This window comes from Amblyomma americanum, chromosome 4 (assembly GCF_052857255.1).
Source record: "Amblyomma americanum isolate KBUSLIRL-KWMA chromosome 4, ASM5285725v1, whole genome shotgun sequence".
Classification (NCBI taxonomy): Eukaryota; Metazoa; Arthropoda; class Arachnida; order Ixodida; family Ixodidae; genus Amblyomma; species Amblyomma americanum.
The window spans coordinates 118938145-118962373 of NC_135500.1; the positions used below are offsets into that span (position 1 = coordinate 118938145).

General features: G+C 44.8%; 1 protein-coding gene across 4 annotated transcripts in view; it reads right to left on the bottom strand.

Moving 5' to 3' along the window:
• The window catches only part of LOC144128275 (proton-coupled amino acid transporter 1-like), a 49571-nt gene that overhangs the window by 17986 nt on the left and 7356 nt on the right, over positions 1-24229 (bottom strand). Inside the window, exons 1-5 of one of the 4 annotated variants that reach the window (XM_077661562.1) lie at positions 11500-11712; positions 5752-5873; positions 4789-4879; positions 3596-3684; positions 2293-2385 (exon numbers count right to left, since the gene is read on the bottom strand). In XM_077661562.1, coding sequence (XP_077517688.1) covers positions 2293-2385; positions 3596-3684; positions 4789-4879; positions 5752-5873; positions 11500-11556 — 452 coding nt within the window. In that variant the 5' untranslated portion in view covers positions 11557-11712. Of the gene's footprint in view, positions 1-2292; positions 2386-3595; positions 3685-4788; positions 4880-5751; positions 5874-10103; positions 10271-10787; positions 10928-11499; positions 11713-24229 lie in introns of those variants that run through there. The other 3 variants (XM_077661563.1, XM_077661561.1, XM_077661564.1) reach the window with 3 other exon arrangements.

A 24229-nucleotide genomic window follows, 5' to 3' on the forward strand; every position in this document is an offset into this window, starting at 1 on the left:
AGCTACAGTGAAAATCAGAAGCACCATAAAAAGCTATATTTGCTTACTGCTTATTGGCTTACTGCAAGTGTTTTAAATCTTACAAGCCAGGAAACTACACACGTATCTTTCAGAGTAATGTCATAAGGATTGCCAGGAATTTTGAAGCTCCAAATTGAATGTTGCTGCCCATAATTAACGTGCAGAATTAGCCAGACAAAATTGATCTGGGGCTGTATTTTTAGCAATTCTCTTCCTGAATCATGACATCTTTTTTTTTCTTTCCGTCATCGTTTAGAACTCCTTCTAATAGCAGAGTTGGAGACATACACTGCTTGGTAGCTGTCAGCCTTGATGTTATCAGAAGTAGCAACAAACAGCGAAGGAGCAAAAAAGAGTAATAAATTAATTTGGAAAAAATATGTTACAAAAAACAGCCTTAGGGCTGAGTTTTGCGACCTTCACAAAGCACAGGTGTAGTCCCGGCCATAACATTACGGAGCACGCTTCGGTGACTCGAACTATCCCCACACCTTACCTAGCGCGAATTAGGAGGTACTTCTTGCACAGCTTAGCACATGTCATTGGCGCATTCGCGTATGAACAGAAGACACACTCATAGCTCCTCTACAGAACACGTGAGAGAAATTTCAAACGACGAAGCATGCTCTGCAGTATTTTGGCCGCACCTGTACCAAGTCAAAATATGGCAACTTCCCTCCTCCTCTCTTAAAATGCCGAAATAATGTGAGCAAGGTTAAAATTCGGTTGGCTAAAATCTGCTTTAAGATTCAGTTTTACAGTGGCAACATTAAATGAAGCTTGCTCACTTCTCCAACCCCACTTTGCAGCTGCATGATTTTGTCGAGCTGGTTTCAGCACCAAAATACAGTCGCAACACTGCATTGCACTTTCACAGCAATGTCGCAGAACTGCACACAACTGTCAAGGAAAGCAGACCGAATGATGGACTCAAGTAGGTGCCAGCTGTATGCCATATTCATTTAGAGTTTCCATTTGCCAATCACGTTTGCTGCTGTTGAGTCCATAGGTTCTGCGGGAACAGCTGTGCTCATCAACGATGCTCCTAGAGCAAGCACTGCAATGGGGCACTGGGCTTTTCTTTGTGTATTTCATTAAAGATCAGTGCCCTTTTTTTATCTTTTGATGTTTCAGAATGCAGTTTTTCCCTGTTTTCGGTGAATATAATTTCTTATGGGTAAATTACTGCCTTTTTTAGTAACATAAGGTGGTATTTCTGTGCGATCACACTATCTTACAGCTCATCTTAGACTTTTTGTGAGCACGAGTGTACAAATGACTGTACTTGAAGCTGTGCATGCAGAAGGAAGTGCTATCATAGTTAAAAAAAAAAGTAACAGAAGTTAAATGATGAAGCAATCAGACAAACATACACGTGGAAGTTTCCTTCTAGAGGCTGGATCGTTATGTTATCGCTCAGCTGCCGTACTGGGTTGAGCGAGAGGCAGGGCATCACATGGTCTCCAGATTAACAGCAGCGGTAGAAATGCCGAAGGACCAGAGGCGGATTTATGAGGGCAAGGGGCACTCTACCCCCCTTTCAGCAAGGAATTTTTGCATTAAAAAACTATACTGAACCCCCTACAAATCCTGCAAGAGTAACCTACAAATCTGTTCTTGCACAACCATCTACAATAGCTAGAACATGACACCCATTTTCGTAACTCTCATTCATGGCTTCATGTTTGTGGTCTTAAATGAAGTACAGAAACCTACTTTACAAGGTAACTGCTTTCATGGGTTCAGCCGGTAAAGAGAGTGAACAAGTAATCTTCATTAGCTAACAGGAAGTGGAGCTTCCCGGTCTGCAGAGCTGTGGGGCTCTCTGCTCTACTCAACATTGGGGGGATTCCCCTAAACATTTGACCAACGCTGTTCCCTATTTGACTTTTTGATCAATTCACTCTTGCCCTGCCATAAGCTTGCCGTCCCGGTTAGCTCAGTTGGTAGGGTGACTGCTCCGGTGAGGGAGTGGTCCCAGGTTCGAACACGGGGCCAGGACAAATTTTTCTTTAACTACGAACTTTCTGAGAAAGCTGTATAGCTTTCCTTTGTAGCCGTACGGCTGCGCTTGGGTGGATGCCAATAAGCAACTCACTTACATTCATGACTGTTAAATATTTCAAAACGAAGTCAAAGACATCAATGTCAGTACTTGGTGATCATTTTCAAGTTATACCTCTAAACTCAACTTTCTGTGCAAGCAAGCAGCATCAGCTTTACTTGTTCTAACAATGACTAATATCTGATGCTACGACTTCCAACACTTACCTAGCAAAACCAGAATATCGTCGCAAGCAGTGTGGTCCAAACTTGAAAGAGTACTGTGCTACACCAGCAAAATCTAAAGTCCTCAGTCCAGTCCTGGAAACCGAGAAAGAAAGCACATGATCATCTCTGCACAAAAGGTAACGCTGCTGCAAGAAGAGTAACATAGTTACAGTCAAAGCTCGTTGCAATGGACTCAGATGATCCAAAAATAAAACGGTTGCTGCATACGGGGTGCGCTCTATGTGATACAAGGGCCACAAAAATGAAAGAGCTTTTTGCAACACAGCTTCACTAAGCTTGAGTTCTTATTTTAAAATAAATAAACAATGGACTGCCTCAGTCTTTTAAACAACCTGCAGTTGCACTGCACTTCTTAGTTGCAGAACTGCTCTATGAAGTGCTTGATTGTCTCGATGTGCTCAATAACACTGTGCAAACTCAGTTTAAAAACAAAAGTCTCTTGAAACATGACTTAAATAGAAAAGGACTGCTGTGGTGATTCAAGTGATACAGCAGTTAACTTTTTTGTCGAATTTCTGCTAGCTGCAGGACTTCAGCAGAGCAGTTGTCTTACTGCTGTAGGAAGTATCCCTTGACAGCTTCTTTGTGCTGAATGAGGTTCACTCTGTTAAGTGCTAGCTTTATCTTCTTCATCGCTGATCAAGAATATTTCTGTGGGGCTCCCTGCTCAACAGGGAAGCTGGAAAGCTACTACTGGTGTCAGTGCACCTTCGGTCATTTTAGGGAGAACCGAATTTAACTATCTGAAGGACCGTAATCTTAAGCTGGCTGAAATTTTTTTTTATTTTTTTTCGTGTTTCTTTGCTATTTTTGTTTTTACATGTGAAGGCGCAGACCAAGCGCTACTGCACCTCTTGTTGCGCATGGTGTGACAGCGTGGCGTGTCTTTATACTCATGTATGTTCCGAAAAATAATCAGTTGTTAGTAGTGCTTCGTTGTGTGTGTGTGTGTCCATTCCTGTGCACAGTTAGCACTTTCCAAAGCCGTAAGGGTGGCAGGCTCTGCTATGACGGCTTCCTTGACGACAAATTGTAACACGCCACAAATATCCACTGCTAAATTTGGCTGGGCCAACTTCTATGCCAACTTTAGTCTGCTGCAGTCAACAATCTGTTATAACCGGACCTGTTAATACAAAACATGCTAGATTTAAAATGCCTGTGGTCCAAATAATATTAGTCATACTGTCTGTTATGTTCACATGTCTGTTTCACCTACAGCCGTTGTAATGAGTGTTGACTGTGTATTAATTTGTCTAGTACAAGCCCAAGTAGCACATACTTTTTGGAGAGTATGTGGTTGCACTCCACCAGTATGTGCATGCAATGGATGCAGATCAGGCCCACAAACACCACACCAAGAGAACCCACCTGAAACATGTGAGATGAGCAACAGTTAAGTGGTTATCACACAAGATTCCACAATACTATTAGATCGAAAACCATGATGAAAGTGGTGCAACCATGCAGGATTGTGACTAGACTTACATCATCATCAACACCCTATAGCTACATCTTTGGCAGGGCAATGGCCATTCATGTTGATCTATAAATTCATTCCACCAAAGAAGGTCCTTCCCTGATAATTTTTTACATACTGTTATTTCTGAGAACTTCACTTCAGACTATTAAAGGCCACACGTATGCCCAACAGGTGTTCTTGATGGCTTTACCCTGTACATATAGAATAAAATGCCTTTCCACTGATGATATTCTACATATTTTGCTTTTGTGAATGCAAAAACAAAGTACAAATTGGCCAACATGCAAGCATAATAGCATCTGATTCCAGCCACAACATGCACATTGCACAAAACCAAAAACAGAAACTACAACTCTGCCTTCACAAGAGCTGTCTACCTGCCATCTTTCCCTTCTCAACAGTTGCGGTCATGAGTATGTAGCATGTGCTTTCTTGCTCTTATAAATAGAGGTTTTTAGAAAATGGCAGTTAAAATTTCAAATGGCAAAATGTTATGACAAGAGGCACAATATTCTAGTAAGCATAGGCTATGATGTCCCTTCCTGCAACGCTGATTCGCGCTGTGCCTGCCACATGCACACAATTAACACCAATGAAACTGTCATCACATCTCAAGAATTGTGGGCGCATGAGGATTGGTATTCCCTCAGTTCCCTTAAAACCTACAAGTCACATAAGTACTGTCATTTTTGTCTCAGCATATAGTAGAAATATTTGCATAAGTGTTAGTGTTTTAACAGAATACGCTGCAAGGAATAGCTGGCATATCTTTTCAATCACGCTCATTACCACTCTTTTTTCAGTCGCTTGTTATGAAAGCGAATTAGTACAATTAAGATTTGCAATATAAACTTATGCAAACCACAGTTCCTCATAAAACTTGTGGACAGTGGCAGGAGTGAAAGAAAAAAAAAAAGCTGTCAAGTTACAAAGTGACAAGTCAATGCAACTGTGTCCATCAAAGGATAACTGACAAAATGAAGCCAACTTACAAGAGCTCCTGCATTCGCCAAGGCACTAGGCATGGCCAGCACACCGGTACCAATGTTTCCTTTGAGTAGATGCATCATTGTCTGACAGTTCCTTGAAAAAAAAAATAATAATAATAATTTCCTAAATTTTGCACTCGCCTAACTTTGAATTACAGTGTCACTCTCAACATAATGAATACTGCATTGAGATAAGAGTTCAAAAATGTTTCTCAACAAATTATGTGTGCAAGGAGATCTGTCAGATGTCATGCTTTAATGGATGCAAGTGAACAATTACAATGCGAGCTTGGAGCTTAAAGGTGTATGAGTTTCCACAGCCATCAAATGATGGAGTGAACTATGGAAAAGCCATGTAAAAACCTTCCACACATTCATTCTCCACTGATGCTTATTTCTAGGACAAATGTGGCAGCAAAAACACAAAGGTACTTTCATCATAATGATCACTGTACAAACAATGAAAAAAAAAAACGAGATGTCAGACAAAGCAGCTGGAATATGCTTTACCACTGTTACCACTGATATCACCAACCACTAACCCCCCCCCCCTCTCCATCTGTGATCTTTATCTCACCCCAGCAATCGCACACTATCTACTGGTGGTTCAATGCGCAAGGCAGTGATTTTTCTCTGTTCCCTCTTTCTGACCTAGTTTATAAATTGTTCCTGAGAAGGAAGTCCCCTGGAAGTCCAGCAGTTTTGCCAATTACGGCGTCTGGCTTCAGATGTGTGTCACTCTTCCCGTGGATGTTCGGATTCAGCTTTGGACATACGGCGATTAGATATCAGTCAGACATCACTGGCAGTGTGGGATATTACATGCTACAACTTTTTAAAGACTAACAATTCCAAGACCACCAGGTGTCTTCACTCATCAATGGAAAAAAGAAAAAAAAAGGTATACTGCAGTAACCAGCCTGCAACCACTCTGTTGGGCTTCAGCAGCATGTGGCAAGTGCTTACGTGGTAGGTTCATGCTCTGTGGGGGTTGTGAAGGAGGACCCTTCCACGTCGTGCAGCCGGTCTGGAAAGAGAGGACTTGTCTCGCTCTCCTTGTCCCCATCTGAGCGGCCGAGGGGTGTTCCCTGCACACCCAAAACAAAACACCCAGCGGACGCCTTCTAAACTAGTTTCACCAGTTAGGGGAGCACCGAGGACATCCCATTTTTGTTCTTTGGAAATGTCCACTGCTTATTTCTTTGTAGCTATTTTAATGTTTCTTTGGCTGCAAAAGACGTATTTATTGATAGAAAATCGGATTTTCAAATTTTAAAAAAATTCCCCATCACTCAATTAAAACTTGTGACATCGATAATGAAAACGACTTTGTGATCGTCATTCAGAAGTAAATGGTAGTGCAGCCTTTCCTCAGAGATTCGAGTAAAACAAACTGCCTAGAGGCCACCACAGTCTGCTTGTGAAAGTGGCTGGCAGTAGCAATGCTTGTATTTCATTTCTTTTTGCCTGTTCTAGCTTTTCAAAACTCTATATTCAGTGAGAGTAGCTTCTTAGCTGTCAGAACATGGTAATTATGGATACACGTCAACCTAAATTTGCCCTCAGTATCTGTCTGACTGACTGACCATGAATGGCCAATCCAGTTTGTGCATGCTTGATATGTCAAGCATAAACTTCTCCGCTGCTTTCGTTTCTGCACATTTACAGGTGAGAGTACAATGAAGCAAACGCTGAGAAAACAAGCCAGGGTGCATGCACCCAAAAAAGACAAAAAAAAAAGGGAAACTGGCACTGTAAGCTGTGTTGCACTCCGCCCAAGTCTTTTACTCACGCTGGCATGGTACTGAAATGCTGAGAACTAGACACCGCGGTTCCTGCTATAAACACACATATGCAATAAGCATCGTGGAATCAGTCAACCTAACAGATTTTTCAAGTGGATAACATTACACACGTTAGCACACTGTTAGACCATTTTATTTAGTTAGTAAAACTTTATTACATTGCCTACTTTGGAGCAGTTAATAATTTTTGATTGACTGTTGAACATTAGAAGTAAAAAAAAGCAAAAGCAATACATTGAGAGAGAAAATACAAAGTTATGTTTTAAAGATGTAGGAGATTTGAGCCCCTAATGAAATTTCAGGGACATATAGCTTGGACCTGTTCATAACAGCTGTTTGACAACCTCCACTTTGATAATAATAAGCACTATTTTTAAATATCTAATAAAGTATGGCTTGAATGCATGCATGCAAAGTTACACCTTGGCTATATACAGAAGCTTACATATATATATGAGCTTTGGTTTTCTGATTCCAAACAAAAAGCAGGGCTTTAAAGGGTAACTGAGGTGAATTTCATACAATTTACGTTCCGAGTAAAAATAAATGGGATGGCTATTCGCGGCGACACCGATGTCTGTTCAGTAGCAAGAGATGCGTTTGTTGATAAATAAACGACATTTCCAAACGGGACATTATTCTTGTCATCAATTACATCTATTGCAATCAATGACATCTGGAAACTGCTCCTTTAGCAAATTTCTCTTGTGTATCTGTGCTGTGTGTTGTGTAAAACAATTTGATGATCTTTCATTATCAGTTTTTCTAGTTAGTTTCATTTGTAAGCTACTCACAAGTCTGTGTAATATAATGAGCCAAAAGATTCCATCACTGTGTTTGTTTCGCAATGACCGGTTTTTCAATGATTCGCACAAATAAATTTGAAATCATTTCGCTGAACTGCTAATCGAAGCAACCGGATGATTGGGAGCTTTGGTTCCCTCCCCATCAGCCATGAACATGACTGGAAAAAAATAAACCTTGAAACATAGAAACTTGACTGAAACCTATGATGTCAAAACTAAAATAAATTTCATGACTGCCATTTGAAAGTGAATGGCGGCGCAGCCCAGCCTCAGAGATTCGCGTGAAAAATCAGTCATGACGTCACCGCACTTTGCTTGTGACATCAGCCAACGTCAATAATAACTCTATTTGATTTCTGTGGTCTTTTCTAGCTTATCTTGTTACATCAGCCAACGTCAATAATAGCTCTATTTGATTTCTGTGGTCTTTTCTAGCTTATCCCTTTAAGGCACATTGTACACAATTGTGCACTTTGCAAACTCGCAGTTCTTTTTCTCACAGTGCGCTCTAGTCAGCACTGATTTCCTCGTTTCAGGAAAATTTAGTATCCTCCACCATTCAAATGGGACGCTTTTTTATGTTAGCTAGCAAAGGCAGAAAAAATAATTTCACAATACAGTGAGCCTGGTCGCATGTCTTTTGCCATTTTCTTGCCAACAGATTTTACCACCAGCACCTTCGAAACCCAAAATGATTCTACGATCACCAGGGAGTTGGTTTCATAAATCTTGGTGTTTTAATATCACAGTTTCCAGCTATTCTGAGCTTGTAAGAAATTTTTTATACACGTGTAAAAAGTTAACTATTGGTGTTTTCCCTTGGAATACTCACAAATTACCTTTCTTGATGCCTGGATATGCTACTTAGGCCAAGAAAAATTGTGTTTTGAATTGAAAGGGCGAATGGCACCTGAAAAGTATAAAATCTCTATTTTCAGACCAAGTAGCCTCTTTGCCATTAGAATGTGGTACTTTATTGATACAAAACAACTTCAATTTGTCGTCAATGTCCCTTTAACAATGCATAATAAACAACATGGTTGCCCCTATAAAAGCAAAACTGTAGTATTGCAAGATACAATTTGAAAAAAAAAAAAAAAAAAAAACTGCAGTTGATAATTACGGGCAATAGTCTGCGGTGTACTGCATTACTCCGCTGTCCAATCACAACAGTAAACGAAATCAATGTGTAAATGAGTGACTATATTAAATAAGCCAGAAGCATCAAATTTCTTGAGCTTATAATTAATTCTCTTTGTTAGCTTCCTTTCAGGCAACAAGAAAAGCTTTAACAAAAGCCTACTTTTTTTTTTTTTGCCTCGGAGAAATTCTGCATGGTGGTCTTGACTGTGGGCACAGCTTCGCTGTGGACGTAAGTTGCATTCAACTAGCACATGTGCTGTTCAGACAGCCGCCCCATGCATTTGAATGCTGATTGATATTCGCTGCTCAGCAATGCTACTCTATCAAAGGCAACAGATAAACCTGCGGCTATCATTCAGCCCACCCATACACGTTAGCCTCAGCAAAAGTAAAAAAAAGAGGGTTTTAGCACAACTAGATAACGTGGTAATTCTATACAGGAAAGAACAGGTTAAAGCTTCCACTATTGGTTAAAACAAAGGTCAACAACAGTCTGGCTATCAAGCGCCTTCAAGTTTCTGATTTGTGGGTTCAATGCGTTTAATCTTTACACAATCGGTCAAAGCAGAATGCACAGAGCACCGTAGGTTTCTATCGACCAACTAGATTATCCAGTATTCAGTATATTCAGTATTTTAGCTACAGCAAATGCCCAGATGTCTGGAAACTTTAATCACCATACACACCAACCAGCGATGTCAAACAGCACAGACCATAAATAGCTAAAAAAAATTAAAACTAGCTCTTTATAAAATTAAGCATTAACCAAATGTTTTGCTTTTGCCTGAAAGCAATAAAAAATGGGCACTGGTCAGCTGATGAAAAATATCCCAGCATATGTCACTTGGTTGTTTCGAGTTCAGTTATTAAAATTTTACTACTCCCTGCTGTAACGCCCAGATTTTCTTCAATAATAATATAATATATATGTTAATAATATTCTCTCACTTTATATACTAGGAAACTTGCTTTGTACCTCTGCTTTCTTTTCCCCCTGAACATGGCACAAAATTTTTACCCTTTGACATTTTTTACTGCAAATATTAATCGCTAGCAAATGTGCAGGTGCATGCAATGCATCATATCTGAAAAATACTGCGAAATTATTCGCATGGAGAGAACCAGTCACCTTACACTGCTTATGCAAACACGGAGACTACGCGCATGAGTGATAAGTTAAAATGCTGCATGTTCAACACATTTCGAAAGCTGTAAATCCCCTACAGGCTTCAGGATGTGTGGACGGCTAAATCTGGGCCAGCAGCACTTGAAAGCGACTATCTAATGGTGCCATCCCTGATATGGCACGACAGAGGCCGAAAATACATCAGGCAAATTCTGAACATATGCCACGAAATCCTAACACGAAGCACACACAATTGTTGGCAGACTTCATTTTTGCCTGAAGCAAGGTGTACTGCAGATATGCAGACGGATAAATCCACAGCACCCGATCTGTACTTGCCGTGCTACAAAGCAAAGTACTAGGCTGGCGAGCAACATCTATTCAATGCTGATGTTTTTTCAGTCCGGCAATGCTCATGCAATCAGGCACGGAACTCACATTTGCACTGTGGCCGACATCACTTAACCTCAGAAAAACGTCACTGATGGTTCGCTCATCCCGATCGACGTCTCCGTTCACCTCCATGACAACACGCTCACAACCACGCGACTGCACGACGTTGGCGGGTGCGAAGGCGCGCTACTCGGCCGCCTTTACCGCTGCCGCGCGTTACGTAGAGAAGGCATCACGTGGTGTCACGGCAATCTGTCTCTATGCCGCTCGCCCTCGCCACTGCAACTGGCACGGAGTGGTAGTGGGAGAGAGTCCGCGCGGTTTCTTCTCGGCCGTAGCGCTCCTCGATTACGACGCTTGCTTTTTTTTTTTTTTTGTTCGTAACGCGAAACCAGGCGTACGACTACGGGCCTGAGTCACAGGTCTCTCTGCTTCGCGCAACGCGCCTGACAACTCGCCCAGACCGCGAACGAAACAACACACAATCGCTTTCGCCAGGCCCCGAGCGCGGGGGTGTTATAACTCCCGTGAGGTGAGAATAGTAGCGACAAGCGCCGAAAGCGGTGCCGGCTCGACGAGGAAGGCTTTTCTGAAACCATGGATTTCGGTAGGAGTCTGACGTCATATCGTGTATGGTAGTTAACGCAGGGTCAAGGTAAACGAACTTAATTACCGCATATGGACGGCTGGAGGTAAGATGCTTCGCCAAAAGGTAGCGCACCGACTCACCATTTCACCGATCATAAATAAACATTGGACAGTTGGGTATGCCCGACAGACTACTTGGTTATGTTACTGTAAAACAGGACCACGCGCCCTTCCGGGGCTGGGTATTTTCCAGCAACAGGCGAGCGTACAAAAGATAGCGCACGCCACGACGAAACTTTTCCATGGCATCTGTGGGGTTCGCTTGCTCCGCTGTACCGTTTGCCACAATCAGCAGCGAAGTGAGCAGCTCCGCGAATGTGTGCGCCGTTGTGGAGATACGAGACCTTTATCGTGCAATATAGTGACTCCCTTTGATAAACCAGCAGAACACCAGGAGCACTTTCGGACCAGGAAACGAGTGGCTAAAGAGTTACAGCGTAAGTTGAAGCTTGCTGTGAAAGTTTGCCCGACAATCCTGGTTATAGTACTTTTTTAATATGATGGCTACGGGCGGGTAGCACCGCGGAGCCGACATGAAGCGAACATGACGCGTCAGCTGTTGTCGCCGCCGTTGCAACACAAGCAGGTGCAATACGCCAGGTCTGTTCTCCACTACCGAGGGCATGTTCGCTTAGAGAGCTGCATAATGACGTTGGGCATTTGAAGACCAGATATATAATAAACACAGTGTCATAAAATCTTTGTTTAGCTACTGTCTTCCTTTACAATTCCACGACGCGTGTCAGCGAAAGTTTCTGGAAAAACCATGAGGTGCTGCCGACCTTGTACTCACGTCATAAATTTCTTCCTCCGAATCATCTTTGGCTTCCACCAACTCAGAGTAGAGCATTTAAACGTGATGGTCGGGCTTCTGATCTTGTTATCAACAGGTTACAAGGTATGAAACAAGGACAACAAACAAATCAACGTTGCCGCGAAAACAAAACAGCTTGCACGAGAAGCAGAAAAGAAGCGCAAACCGGATTCAGAAAAAAGAGCGGAAGTCGCCGCTCCCTGTTGCCAGCCTGCGATACTAAACGCGCTAAAAAGATTCAAAATTGTAGATCATGTCGCGCACTCGCGTCGAGTGACGCACAGCCGCGCAGCTTGGCCAGCTGAGCAGTGTGTTTACTCAGCGCTGGCGCGCACTACGCTCACGCTAGCGGCAGAGTCGCACAGGGATTGCAGCTCCCGAGGAAGATGCGCAGACTTTTCTGCACTTATGTGGGCACTTTTAACTGCTTTAAATGTCGGGGCGTGCGAGCACATTATACATTTGGCGCAGGTGTACCAAAAGTAAACAGAACAGTTTACGTCGCCCAGTCGCGCCAGCGCGAGACTTACTCAGTATTCTGGTATAAAACTCAAGTATTAAAACGCTCACACATGATCTCAGTACGCCGGCTGAACTCCAATGTTGTGTGTTGGGCGACCGCGAACTCGGACCTCAGTTAATTGCTATTCTGATATACGTACATTTGGCAACGGTTGCTTGTAAACGCCCGGCTTGGGGAGTTCTACAAACCCGAATTCGACCAGTGCTAGGAGCTTGTTGTTCTTATTCCGTGATAAACAGCTGTGCACACCGCAAACTTGGCGAGCATATATTATTCGGGTACTTGCAACTCAAGAACGAAGCGGATTTTCCACGTCAAAGGACCTCCTTCCTGCCAGTGGTGTCGGCCGATTTTCGTCCCCCTGATGGCGTGACAATGCAGGGAGATAATTTCCCCTCTCTATGGTCGGTACAACCCCCTTTCCTGCATTGTCGCGCCGCTCGCCCTTTGCATATTGTCACACTAGCGGGTTCATGACAATCAGCCGACGGCATTGGCTGGAAGGGAGTTCTTTGACGGGAGAAAGCCGCTTAATTCGTTCTTGAGTTATATCCAACTATAGTACGCGGATCTTTGAAGTGACGGCGCTAGGATATTTGTGAGGTGTGGAGCGGAGAGAGTGGGGAGGGCTATTCTAATTTTAGGCAGGCATGCCATTCCTCTATGGCATTGATCCTCATGAAGCCCACCACTCACTGATCCTCATCCTCACCCATCGCCTCTTCTTGTCGCCGTCACTGAGTCTTTGTGCGCATCGTCCACACTCAGTTTAGTCCGTCTGATCGATCAGTAGGCTGCAATAAAGTTGCACCCTTAATGCAGTGTACTGAGCCGGCTTTCGCACAGCTCTATGGCACGGCATTGAGGCTAAGGTAAAAACAAAGGACCTCGATCGAGGCATGTGTGCCGAGGTGACGTTACCAGGGCTTCGAGCAGCTAAATGGAGGTTTCCGTTGACCCAAAACTATGCACACTCGCAGACCAAAAGCAAACTGCAGAGCTTCGAAGGTGCCGGAGTTTGCGCTTACTGACAGTGATACGACCGCGTCCGTTGACGCAAATTAATCACAGCAAAAACTTCCATTGGCACTGTTTACGCCAGTATGGGGAAACGAGCACAAACACTTCATGTCGTTCACGATGAGGATAGGCAGCGTACACAAACCGTGCAAAGATAACACAGTGCGATAGCGAGGATATATGCTAGCGTTTCTTTTTTCTGGGCAATGTATCCGATATATTTCCAGTTATTCGTGAGTTCCTGATATTCCCTGTTTATTTATTATTTTCGCCAATCATGTTCGATTGAAAACGATGTGCTCTTGAGCTGCCATTTAAGCGAACCAGTTTAGAGACGCTTTGCGCAATTGTTCGCAGAAAATTTATTTCACTATGGAACTTAACACAGTATAGACGTTGAAGAAAGTGCATAATAAATTTACCAAATAAATAAGAAAGTCGATCTCGCCTTAGTCGTTGCTCAGTGATATCGGAAAGTCGTTATTAACTTTCAGTTCGAAAATTTATCGATCGCCTTTGGTACAAAACAAGTGTCCCGACACCACGCATTGTTAAGCAGGTGGCGCGCTGATGTCACTGCTCGTTTCATGGGAACACGGTATCGACGAGGCGTTGTCTAAACGTACATGTGCACTAAAAAGATATATTCACCATGCGGCGAATGCTCTTACCGCGTTTATCAAAGTACGCGTGTGTGTAAGTGCTGGATAAACCGTCTATGGAAAAAACGCGGTTCTTTTATTCCGCTGCAAACTAAGTGCACGCATAAGTATGTTGATTCAGAGAAGTACAGCAGGCCTGTGCACTTTCCTTTTCTTCCTTCCTGGCAACAACAGACAGACAGACAGACAGACAGACAGACAGACAGACAGACAGACAGACAGACAGACAGACAGACAGACAGACAGACAGACAGACAGACAGACAGACAGACAGACAGACAGACAGACAGACAGACAGACAGACAGACAGACAGACAGACAGACAGACAGACAGACAGACAGACAGACAGACGGCATTCCCAGGTGGTCTTAAACGGCTAGATCCGACGATGACCTTTTCAGTTCCTCGCGGAATACCTCACCCTATTGCATGCGTTATCCGTAGACTACGTTTAAACGTGGCATTCACGCGCAAATACTTGCACTTAATAGCACAAGCGGACTCCCCGGAATGTACCACATGTGGCGTGCTAGAGACTATATAACATGTTTTAGTGGCGTGTCCAGCGTATGCACGTGAAAGACTCATACTCGTATCTGCTCTGAAGCCTATGAACACATCGCTCCTCTCTGAGGATTTGATCCTCGGCGCTTGGCCAGATAGTTTTAGAACTGTAAAGGCAACGCGAGCGCTCTCACGCTTTTTGAGCGACACGGACCTTGTCTCGCGTTTGTGATGTCAGAAAGTGTGCCTTTTTTTTTCTTTAAAGTAGTTTTTAATCTGCCTCCTCCCATCATCATCGTCCCCCATCGTGACCTTCTTTTATCTCCTCTTCCCGTCCCCCAGAGCAGAGTAGCAGGCCAGATAATTATTTTTCAGGCCTACCTCTCTGCCTTTCCTATCAATAAACCCTCTCTCTCTCTGAACAGTCAACACAGCGGAGTCCCGAGTGCGTTTTTAGCGAAAATAATATTTTTACAAGACTAGTTCCTTGTCATTCCTGTAGTAGCCAGAGAGCAGACGCAGTCTAACTCCAAGCTCAGCATGGGGTCAGAAATCGACAGTCCGCATACTTACGTGTTCCCAAGTATGATGCGGCTAAAGTCATCGGCGATAACAAGCAGGAAGTTTTGGGACGTTACAGGTGCGAAACTATGAAGGAGAAATAGAAATTGACTAACGTATTCTGTGCTGCGCCAGGTAATATTGTCACGTTGGTGTTGAGCGGCCGAGGGTCGGCAGTGGCGTAGACCTGGACGAGCGCTTCCACAACATTTTATTTTTTCTTAATTGGCGCGTTCGTCTGCACGAGCGCTGGCATCATTAGCCCCCTCCTCCGAAAGCACAGACCCGATGCTGAAACGAAAGCAGGGGGACACGAGAAGAGTTCGGGTGTCCTTGCGTAGCAGGGCTTCAGGCGAACCACGTGGACCATCTCGGGCCGGTGGTGGCGTCGAGATTGGTGAGTCTCGTGACGGATGACTTCATAATTGAGGGCTCCAAGGCGTCGCACAATTCGGTAGGGACCGAAATAGCGGCGCAAGAGCTTCTCACTCAGTCCGCGTCGTCGTTTTGGGGACCAAACCCAGACAAGGTCACCTGGGTGGTATTCCACATGCCGCCTCCGTAGGTTGTAACGTTGCGCGTCCTGGCCCTGTTGGTCCTGAACGCGAACCCGTGCGAGTTGGCGGGCAGCTTCGGCGCGTTGTAAGAAGGACGCAACGTCGTCATTTGGATGATCGTCGACATGAGACAGCATGGCATCGAGTGTTGTCGTCACCTGACGTCCATAAACTAGGCTGAACAGTGTCATGTTGGTTCTAGAAAAGGGTTGTAGCGCCGAAAAAGACAACACATAGCAAGCGAGGCGGGACAGGCGCCTGTCCCGTCTCGCATGCTATGTGTTGTCTTTTTCGGCGCTACAACACTTTTCTGGAAACATGCACCAACTAGCCCCCCAACAAGTATATTACTCAGTCATGTTGGTTGTTTCCTGTACGGCTGTATTGTACGCGAACGTGGCGTAGCGTAGGTCGTCGTCCCAGGTTTTATGTTCCACGTGCACGTACTATCGGGGACAAAAGTTTGCGGGACGCGAGTTCCTGAAAAGAACGTTTTGTTGCAGCTCGACCTCGCTACCCAGTCGCCTGATATTGTATGAAGGTATTAAAGGCCCAAATGCTCCTTCCTCTGGTTCACTGAAGGCATATGTCTGCAAGCGTCTTGTTTAGACGTTCCGTCAGCCCGTTACTTTGGGGATGATAAGAAGTCGTTCTACGGTGACTGGTGTGACTGAAAACTAGAATATGGTGCAGGAGCTCCGTGGAAAAGGCAGCCCCTCTGTCCGTAAATAAAACTTGTGGAGCGCCATGACGTAAGACGATTTGATGAACTAAGAACTTGGCTACTTCGATGGTGGTGCTACTCTCTCCGCATAACGCGTGAGATAATCAGTGGCTACTATTATCCACCTTTTTCCGGAGTGTGATGTAGGAAAGGATGAGAGCGAGTCGATGCCGACTTGTTGAAACGCTTGCGAAGGCGGCTCAATGGGATCGAGAGATCCGGCTGGCTTCAGTGGCTGGCTTCACTAATTAGACCTAAACCTGGATATGCATGTGTTGTTTGGGACCCGTTTACTAAACAAAATATGAAATGTCGTGAAAGGGTACAGAGGAAACCTGTGCGATTTATCTATTCATAATACTCTCGATATGACTATCTCTCATAAATAACGAGTTATAATGGCATTGAGCTTCTTGACTGCGACATTGCAACTAGCGTGGAAAGCACGAGGACAGAGGCAAAAGGAACAGACGAGACAGCACACCAACTAGCCCAACTGTCTTCCATGAGCTTCTTGAGCAGCGAAGGAAAAAATCTTCGATTGCCGTTTCTTTCCGTGCTGTTTAATAGAGATTTAGCAATTAACCCTTCATCCTGTCGGTCTCGTTACATTGCCTACTCGACACCGTCATCCGAATTCACTAACCCCTTATTTTGCACGGACGGATGTATTCAATTTTTCATTTTTTCCACGAACTATAACAGACTGGAATGACTTATTGTTGCCTGTTTCCATTGATTGAACCTGAACCCTGCTTGGACCTGAACAAGGTCTGCAGTATGAAATAAATAAATAAATAAATAAATAAATAAATAAATAAATAAATAAATAAATAAATAAAATATGACCGGAAGCTGGTTCTTCATGGCAAGGCGTGAAGAATTTCGTCGCGTAGGTTCACAGGGACGACAAAGCTCGCCCGAAGGCTTTAGGAACTCTCCGGCTGGCACCTTCAAGATAACGAATGATGTCGCGGAGGTCGGGGTCTGCGCGTTGATGCTCGGCGAAATCGTTGGCATTTATTGCATTCAAGAAGACTTCATCGTCATCAGCAGCGTCTTCCGGAGGCTCTTGCGCGGGAGCACGAGTCGGCGTCTGCGTGTGTGCGACCGGACTTAAATGTAAATGACGGTGGAATCGAAGTAGAAGGCTCCATCGTGCGAGGCGCCCGGAGGGATCCGTGAAGTTAGTCGGCCGATGATCGGTCCCTACTTTGAAAGAGCGGCCATAAAGGTATGGCCTGATCTTCGAAACTGCCCACACGATGGCGAGGCATTCTTTTTACGGAGGCATAATAGTTGGCTTCTGTCTTCTATAGTGCGCGGCTGGCATATATAGGCGATGACATGTGGTGCCGCTGAACCTGAACTATAGACAGCGCCCAAACCAACGTAGCTCGCATCGGTGTGGACCCTGGTGTCTGCAAGTTCATCAAAGTGCGCCAGCACTGGGGGTGACTGCAGGCGGCATTGAAGCTCTTGAAACGCCATCTGCTGAGGTGGTTCCCACTTGAACGGTACATGCGCCTTTGTCAGATCATTAAGGGGTGAGGCAAGTTTAGAGAAATTCTCCATGAAGCGGCGGTAATACGCGCATAGCTCGAGGAAGCGACGAATTTCCTCCCGGTCACGCGGCGGTGGAAAATTGGCAATGGCGGATGTTTTCTTGGTATCCGGAAGGATTCCTTCTTGGTTCACGACATGGCCTAAAAAACTCTTCGTATGCAATATCACATTATTTCGGCTTCTAGAGAAAGGCCTGATGACGTTATGGCCTGCAATACTTCCTCGAGGCGACGCAGGTGCTCCTCGAAAGACGGGGCAAAAACGATGACGTCGTCCAGGTAGACCAGACAAGTCTGCCACTTCAAAGCTGCAAGAACGGTATCCATGAGCCTTGAGGAATGTCGCGGGTGCCGAACAAAGACCAAATGGCATCACCTGAAACTCGTACAATCCGTCTGGAGTGATGAATGCCGTCTTTTCGTGGTCCCTCTCGTCTACTTCAATTTGCCAGTATCCTGACTTGACGTCCACGGAGGAGAAATAACTAGTGTTGCATAAGCGATCCAAGGCGTCGTCAGTTCTGTGCAGCGCGTGCACATCCTTTTTAGTGATGTTGTTTAGCCGACGGTAGTCAACGACACTTCCAAGCATGCAGGCATCGCCCTGTTGCTCGCTTTCAGTGCACGCAAGTTTCTGCCATTCATTGATGACGACGGCGTGAGTTCATACGGTTCCATCGACCCATTAGAGACCTTTAGAATAGGTGGACCTTATTGATTAGGGGCACAGCGGGCCGCCATGTGCGCATGTCTCGTAAATGGCGTCTTTGACTGCAATGACAGATGGTTTTATTACTTTGGTTATTTCATTTGGTCGACATCTGCGTTGATACTTTATTGTTATCGCGGTGCATCGGCCCGTGCACCTGTTCCAGCTTCAGATGGCAGCGACCGACTCTTCTGCTTCATAGGAAGTCCGAATACTTGGCCGTCGTCAGCAAAAAAACAAAAAAATGTCTTCTGCTTCTTTTTGTGAGTTTCGAGCGTGTATATATACCGAACCTATATGGTAGCCTGAATGTTAATAATTGTTTTTTTAGGAAATGAAAGACGCAGCAATTGTTTCACTTTTCGGTGGACACCTCAATCGCGCCCGTAGGGAAGGTAGTTGGGCATGAAAGAAAGAAAGAAAGAAGGAAAGAAAGAAATAAAGAAAGAAGGAAAGAAAGAAAGAAAGAAGGAAAGAAAGAAAGTAGAGGGCACCGGAATAACATTTACCAGCTGGGGATGTTTAAAGGGACCCTGAAATCATTTTGATGGTCATATATTCTACAGGAAAAAATCTCTCCAGGTGGTCTTTGCGAGTATTCGAGTCAGATTTCAAAGCTCTGGGTGAACTTTATAAATTACAAATAATTTTTTTAAAAACATTCGCACAGGTGTCAGGAAGGCACCGGGTTTACCTATTCAGAACCCCACCGTAAAACTACTAGAACTAGGCATCCACAACACACTGTATAAAAGTTTAGAAGCCGTACAAATCTCGCAGCACGAAAGGCTGTCGGGAAGCGTCACAAGCAGGGAAATCCTAGCGAGCCCAGGAATAAACTACGAGAGTCAGCGAGGCCACAAAGTGGGCATGATTAAGAGAGCGCGCAACTGGCTCATGATCCCGCCAGTGCCCAAAAACGTGCATCCCGTCCACCACAAGGATCGCAGAGAGAAACGGGCTGAAGTCCTCGGCAGGCTTTTCAAAAGCTATCCGATACAAGGTGTGGCCTACGTGGACGCAACTAACTGCGGAAAGGGGAGAATGGTGATAGCGGTAGCTAGCGCCGGCGCCTCAATCACGTCGGGCAGTCCCGAAATCGTGGAAGAAGCCGCCATCGCGCTCGTAATAGCGGCGAAATTTGCCAAAGGGAGCGTCGCCCCCTGACGAGCGAAATCCTGCGGACCGCAACGGACGGCCACCAAATTAACATATTCTGGACACCTGCACACGCATCCCTGGCTGGGAATGAAGCAGCTCACGAACTGACTGGCTCGAGGTCTTGCTTTCCGAGCCAGTGGGCATACCGAGGGCTTCGCAGACAGTGATTGTTTTGCGTGTTACACAGAGATCACACAGCATTGCAGGCTCAAAAAAGCGAAGTACCCCCGCCGACACCCCCTCCCCCCCCCCCCCCCCCCTTCCACTGATAAATCATTGACAGAGTCAGGACACCTCTTGGCGCCGTCTCCAAACTCATACATTCCCGAACCCGGTTATGTGTAGTCTTTATTATCCGGGACAGTATTCAAACGAGTGCCAGCTATGTAACGACAAAGCGTATCTGAACCATATTCTTTGGAAATGCCCTCTTGCCCCCCTGGAGGGAAAAAAAATAATCTCGCTTGACCAATGGGAGGCTCTCCTACTCAGCTCCGATCCGGAGACTCAGACAAAGGTCGTCCAACTGGCCGAAGACGACGCCAGGAGCCAAGACCTTTTGGCCGTCATTTAGGCGAGGGGCCTACAGCCATAGAGTTTCTTATTATTAATTAGAGGGAAAGCTGGCGGCGCTGAGCCACCATGGGCGCTCAAAGCATCATGGGGCGGTGAGCTACTTGGTGCGGGACAGTCGGTTTTTTTTTCTTCAGGAACAGAGAGTGGCGTTACTAAGACGTCCCGTTCCGTCCACTGCGCAGACGACTTTGGCGCAAACGTAGTGCGCAAAAGCCATAGTAGCGATAGGGTGGCTAGCCACCCTAGTAGCGATAACGCAACAGCACACGACGCCAATAAAAGGTTTTTGGTTTCCGAAATGCCATTAAAAAACCTCTTAAAGTGTTACAGCGATAACATTTTTTTCTGAAAACATACTTATTTTTAAAAGTGCGCCTGTTAATCACGAAATATTGGCTTTTGTTGTCTGCAATACTTGGCCAATAGGAGAGCCAGCCACCGCTTATTTTGGGAAAACTTTACATTTGTATGCTTTTCTGCTCGTTTGTTGCAATTTATAGACAGGATATTGAATGTCAGCGCATTCTTGATTATCAAACGTTTATTTTTTATTATTTTTGGCTAAAAGTTGTGGTTCTGCAGTCGGTAGCTCTCCGCCCCATGATGCTTAGAGCGCCCATGGTGGCGCAGGTGGTCTCGAGGAAGCTCCATGGAGTGCCCGCACTGTAGGAAAAAGTCTTGGGACATTTACCACATGGTGTGGGCATGCCAATCAACTCCGAACCTTACCCCTATCCCCAACCCCACCCGAGAGGACTGGGAGGCGGCCCTGCTCGGCTGCTCTGACCTGGCGAGCCGAAAGGCCCTGGTCGGGCGGGCCAACGCCTTGGGCGGGCCCGAACAGCAGCTACAGCCAATGGGCTCCTGTAGTGAGGAGCCCATAGCGTTTGCAAGGAACGGCCTCTTAATTAATGACCGCTCCACTCGCTCCCTGTACATATTTTGAACACAGTTTTTCAGTCAGTCAGTCAGTCAGTCAGTCAGTCAGTCAGGACAATGTTGCAGCGCCCTTGACCGGCGGACCAGTGCAGCGGTCGGACCAGCGGGGTCCCGGAGAGAGGAACTCCGCTTTGTACTGTAAAGGGCGAGACCCACTAGGGGCCTCTCCCCGAGCACCTCTCTGTATATATAGCTAAATAAATGCTTTTCACCCCTACCACCATCCACCGAAGAAGTAAGACAGTTACTGTGCTTTTCCTTTCCTCAAGCATTTCTCTGCCTCAGTGCAGAGCTCCAGCCATTTGTGTCCGTTATTGTAACTTTCATCCCTTCAAAGTGCGAAGTCAGTGCACGTTAAAGAAATCCAGGTGGTGAATATCATTTCGGAGCACTCTACTATACCCACCTCTTTATTTCACTCCCGCCTTGCTCCCTCCCCTGACGGCGCGGTTGAAGTGCCCACAGGGAACTAAAGCAGTTGCTGCGCCCGTACATTTCTTCAAAACAAATTTTTTTACTTCGAAGTGAAAGCTGCAGTTTCTATAATTCGATCTATTACACTTTTTTGTCGCGAAGCGGCTTTACGTGGAGTGAGAAGATTATTTTGTAGAAATATTTAGCTTAGGCACAGACGTAGTTATAATAATAATATTTGTAATATGGTATGCAGAAACCTTAGAGTTGCTGCAAACACGTAACGCAGTTTTCAGCACACGTGGGAGCTGGTTGATTTTGAGAGGTGATAAGAAGCCGAAGGCGGGTTCACTCCCTCTTACAAGCACTAGGCCCCCACTCAGTGACGTTGAAAACAGCTAGACCTTGAAAATCGCGCCTCGAACCGAAATCGGGAACGAAGTGACAACTGAATTACTAGCCCACCTAATTTGAATTTGGTCTAACCATGCTAAATCGTCCGTCATTTTTTTTATCTTAAAAGCGTTTTTCAATGCGAGTTCATTATATGAAACGTTCCATGTCTGTTCTGTTAGTAGAGAAGGGAGGTACCAAGGTAACTATCAGGAGGACCTCATGTAACTAAATGTACAGCAAAAAGTGCAAAAAAACTGGCAGATAACATTCATTAATAAATACAAATCAGAATAAAACACAATATAAATAGATGACTGGAAAAAGAAGTTTTCACACTGTAATAAAAAAAATTCGGAGAACCCTCAGAAGGCTTCATATATGAAGCGTTCAGTTTTAATCATATTCTTCAAATTTAAATTTGTCAGCTGTATCAAACACCGATAACGCCAACTAAATGCGCAATAAAAAAAAAACAAAGAAGGAAGATAGACGAAATCATGGTAGATTTCATTTTTGTTCCTTCCCCCACCTGTAATATACGGCAGGACTGCATGGAATTCATACTGCGCGCCTGCTATGCATACACCGTGAGCTGTCAAGGACGCGACACACTGGAAACGACCGTGCTGCACTAAAGATTTCCACACGGCTCTCACTATCAGCGCACCCTGCTCTAATCTCGGAATTTTTCCGTGTTTTGCGCGCTTTCTTTATTGCCTTGGAAGTGCTCAGCACATGTCCCAAGTGTTCCACGACGGCTTCTGAGGTGGATCTTCGCCACCCTTTGTGGATTTTCCCAGAAGCGCAGAACTCAAGAAGACGACGATTGCTGGAATTTGCACATATACAACTGCAAGGGTGAAACATCTGCCCTTGTGGCTAACGGACAACACTAAGAGCCGGAGCCTGCTAAGGTTTCTTGAAGAGAATAGGCTCCACGGCCTACTCTAGCTTTTCGGCAGCCTCTTTTTATGCCGCATGGCTAGTCTTCAAATTAAAAAAAAAAAGAAGAAGCAAGGCTATGATAACGACGTTTGCACGTTTCCAGCGCTTCCAACATATTTCAGCCAACCTGAGTGACCCATTGCTCAATACCGCGGATTTTAGCTACTTAAAGTTCCCATGGAATATCCGGTGGTGTAAATCAAGGCTTTGTGAGGTGTCAATGACGCTTCTGCGATGCAGAATCCCTTACTTAAATTTGTACTTATGCAGATGTTGGTTCGCTGCGACAAATCTTTGTGTCTCATGTGGGCAAGTTGAATCAATAGATCATTTTCTCCTCTCTTGCCGGTGGTTCGCAGTTCAGAGAAAACAGTATTTGGAGGTCCCTCTTTCGAGGTTAGGACTCCCACTGTCTCTCCCAATTATTCTTTCGTTCGGTGCGAGCGCAAAGGGATTCCCGTTAAGCAGTCTCTGCGGCTACCTTCATGATTACATAAGTGCAACTGATCGATTACCTTGTTAGCTGTATACAAAATTTTGTCGCATGTCCAAAAATGCTCAATTCTATTTTTGGTAATTCATATTTATTTAATTCATTTGACAGTTTAAAATTTTATAGTGATTTAGCCTTCTCACGCCAATTTTTCCCAGCGCAAATACTTATCTACTGAACCTTGGCCAATCCCCCCGCGTGGTTATGTGCCATGCTTACTAAGAAGAAGAAGAAGAAGAAGAAGAAGAAGAAGAAGAAGAAGAAGAAGAAGAAGAAGAAGAAGAAGAAGAAGAAGAAGAAGAAGAAGAAGAAGAAGAAGAAGAAGAAGAAGAAGAAGAACGACGCGCCACTTTCCCAGCACGTAAGCTGCGTGCGCGATGGGTCTGGACCGAAAATTTACCCATATCTAGTGTCGATCCCACAACGGTTATGAAACTATTTTATTGTATTTTTGTTTGTGAAGCGAAGTTTATTTTATACGTGCGCGGAATTCCGATAGAGTGCTCCGAACTAAGTACAGAAAAAGATTTCGAACTGCGAATAGTGCAGTTGGTCCTCCTAAACACAACATAGGTGAACATTAGTTACAAGAGACAACAGCATTCCCGTAACGGAAACCACTGCAATAACAGCAAGTAAGAGAACAGTTGTGGAAAATGCCTTAGTGGAGTAATTAGCAATACGGGCATAAAGTAATTAGCAGTTTCAAGCCTCAGACACATAAGAAAGCGAATAAAATAGCATACATAAGGGAAACTACAAGTTGGATGCATAACTGAGATGTAAGCAATATGCTGTAATTTCACAAATAAAGGAATGACCAGCGACTGCGTTTAAATGATAGCAAAGACATTTCACTGATCATGCCATAATCAGTTCAGTCAAATCGCCAAGAAACGAACAGTCTGAAAACGTAATCAATGCAATACAAGTCCTCGACAAAAGTCCCGTTACATTCG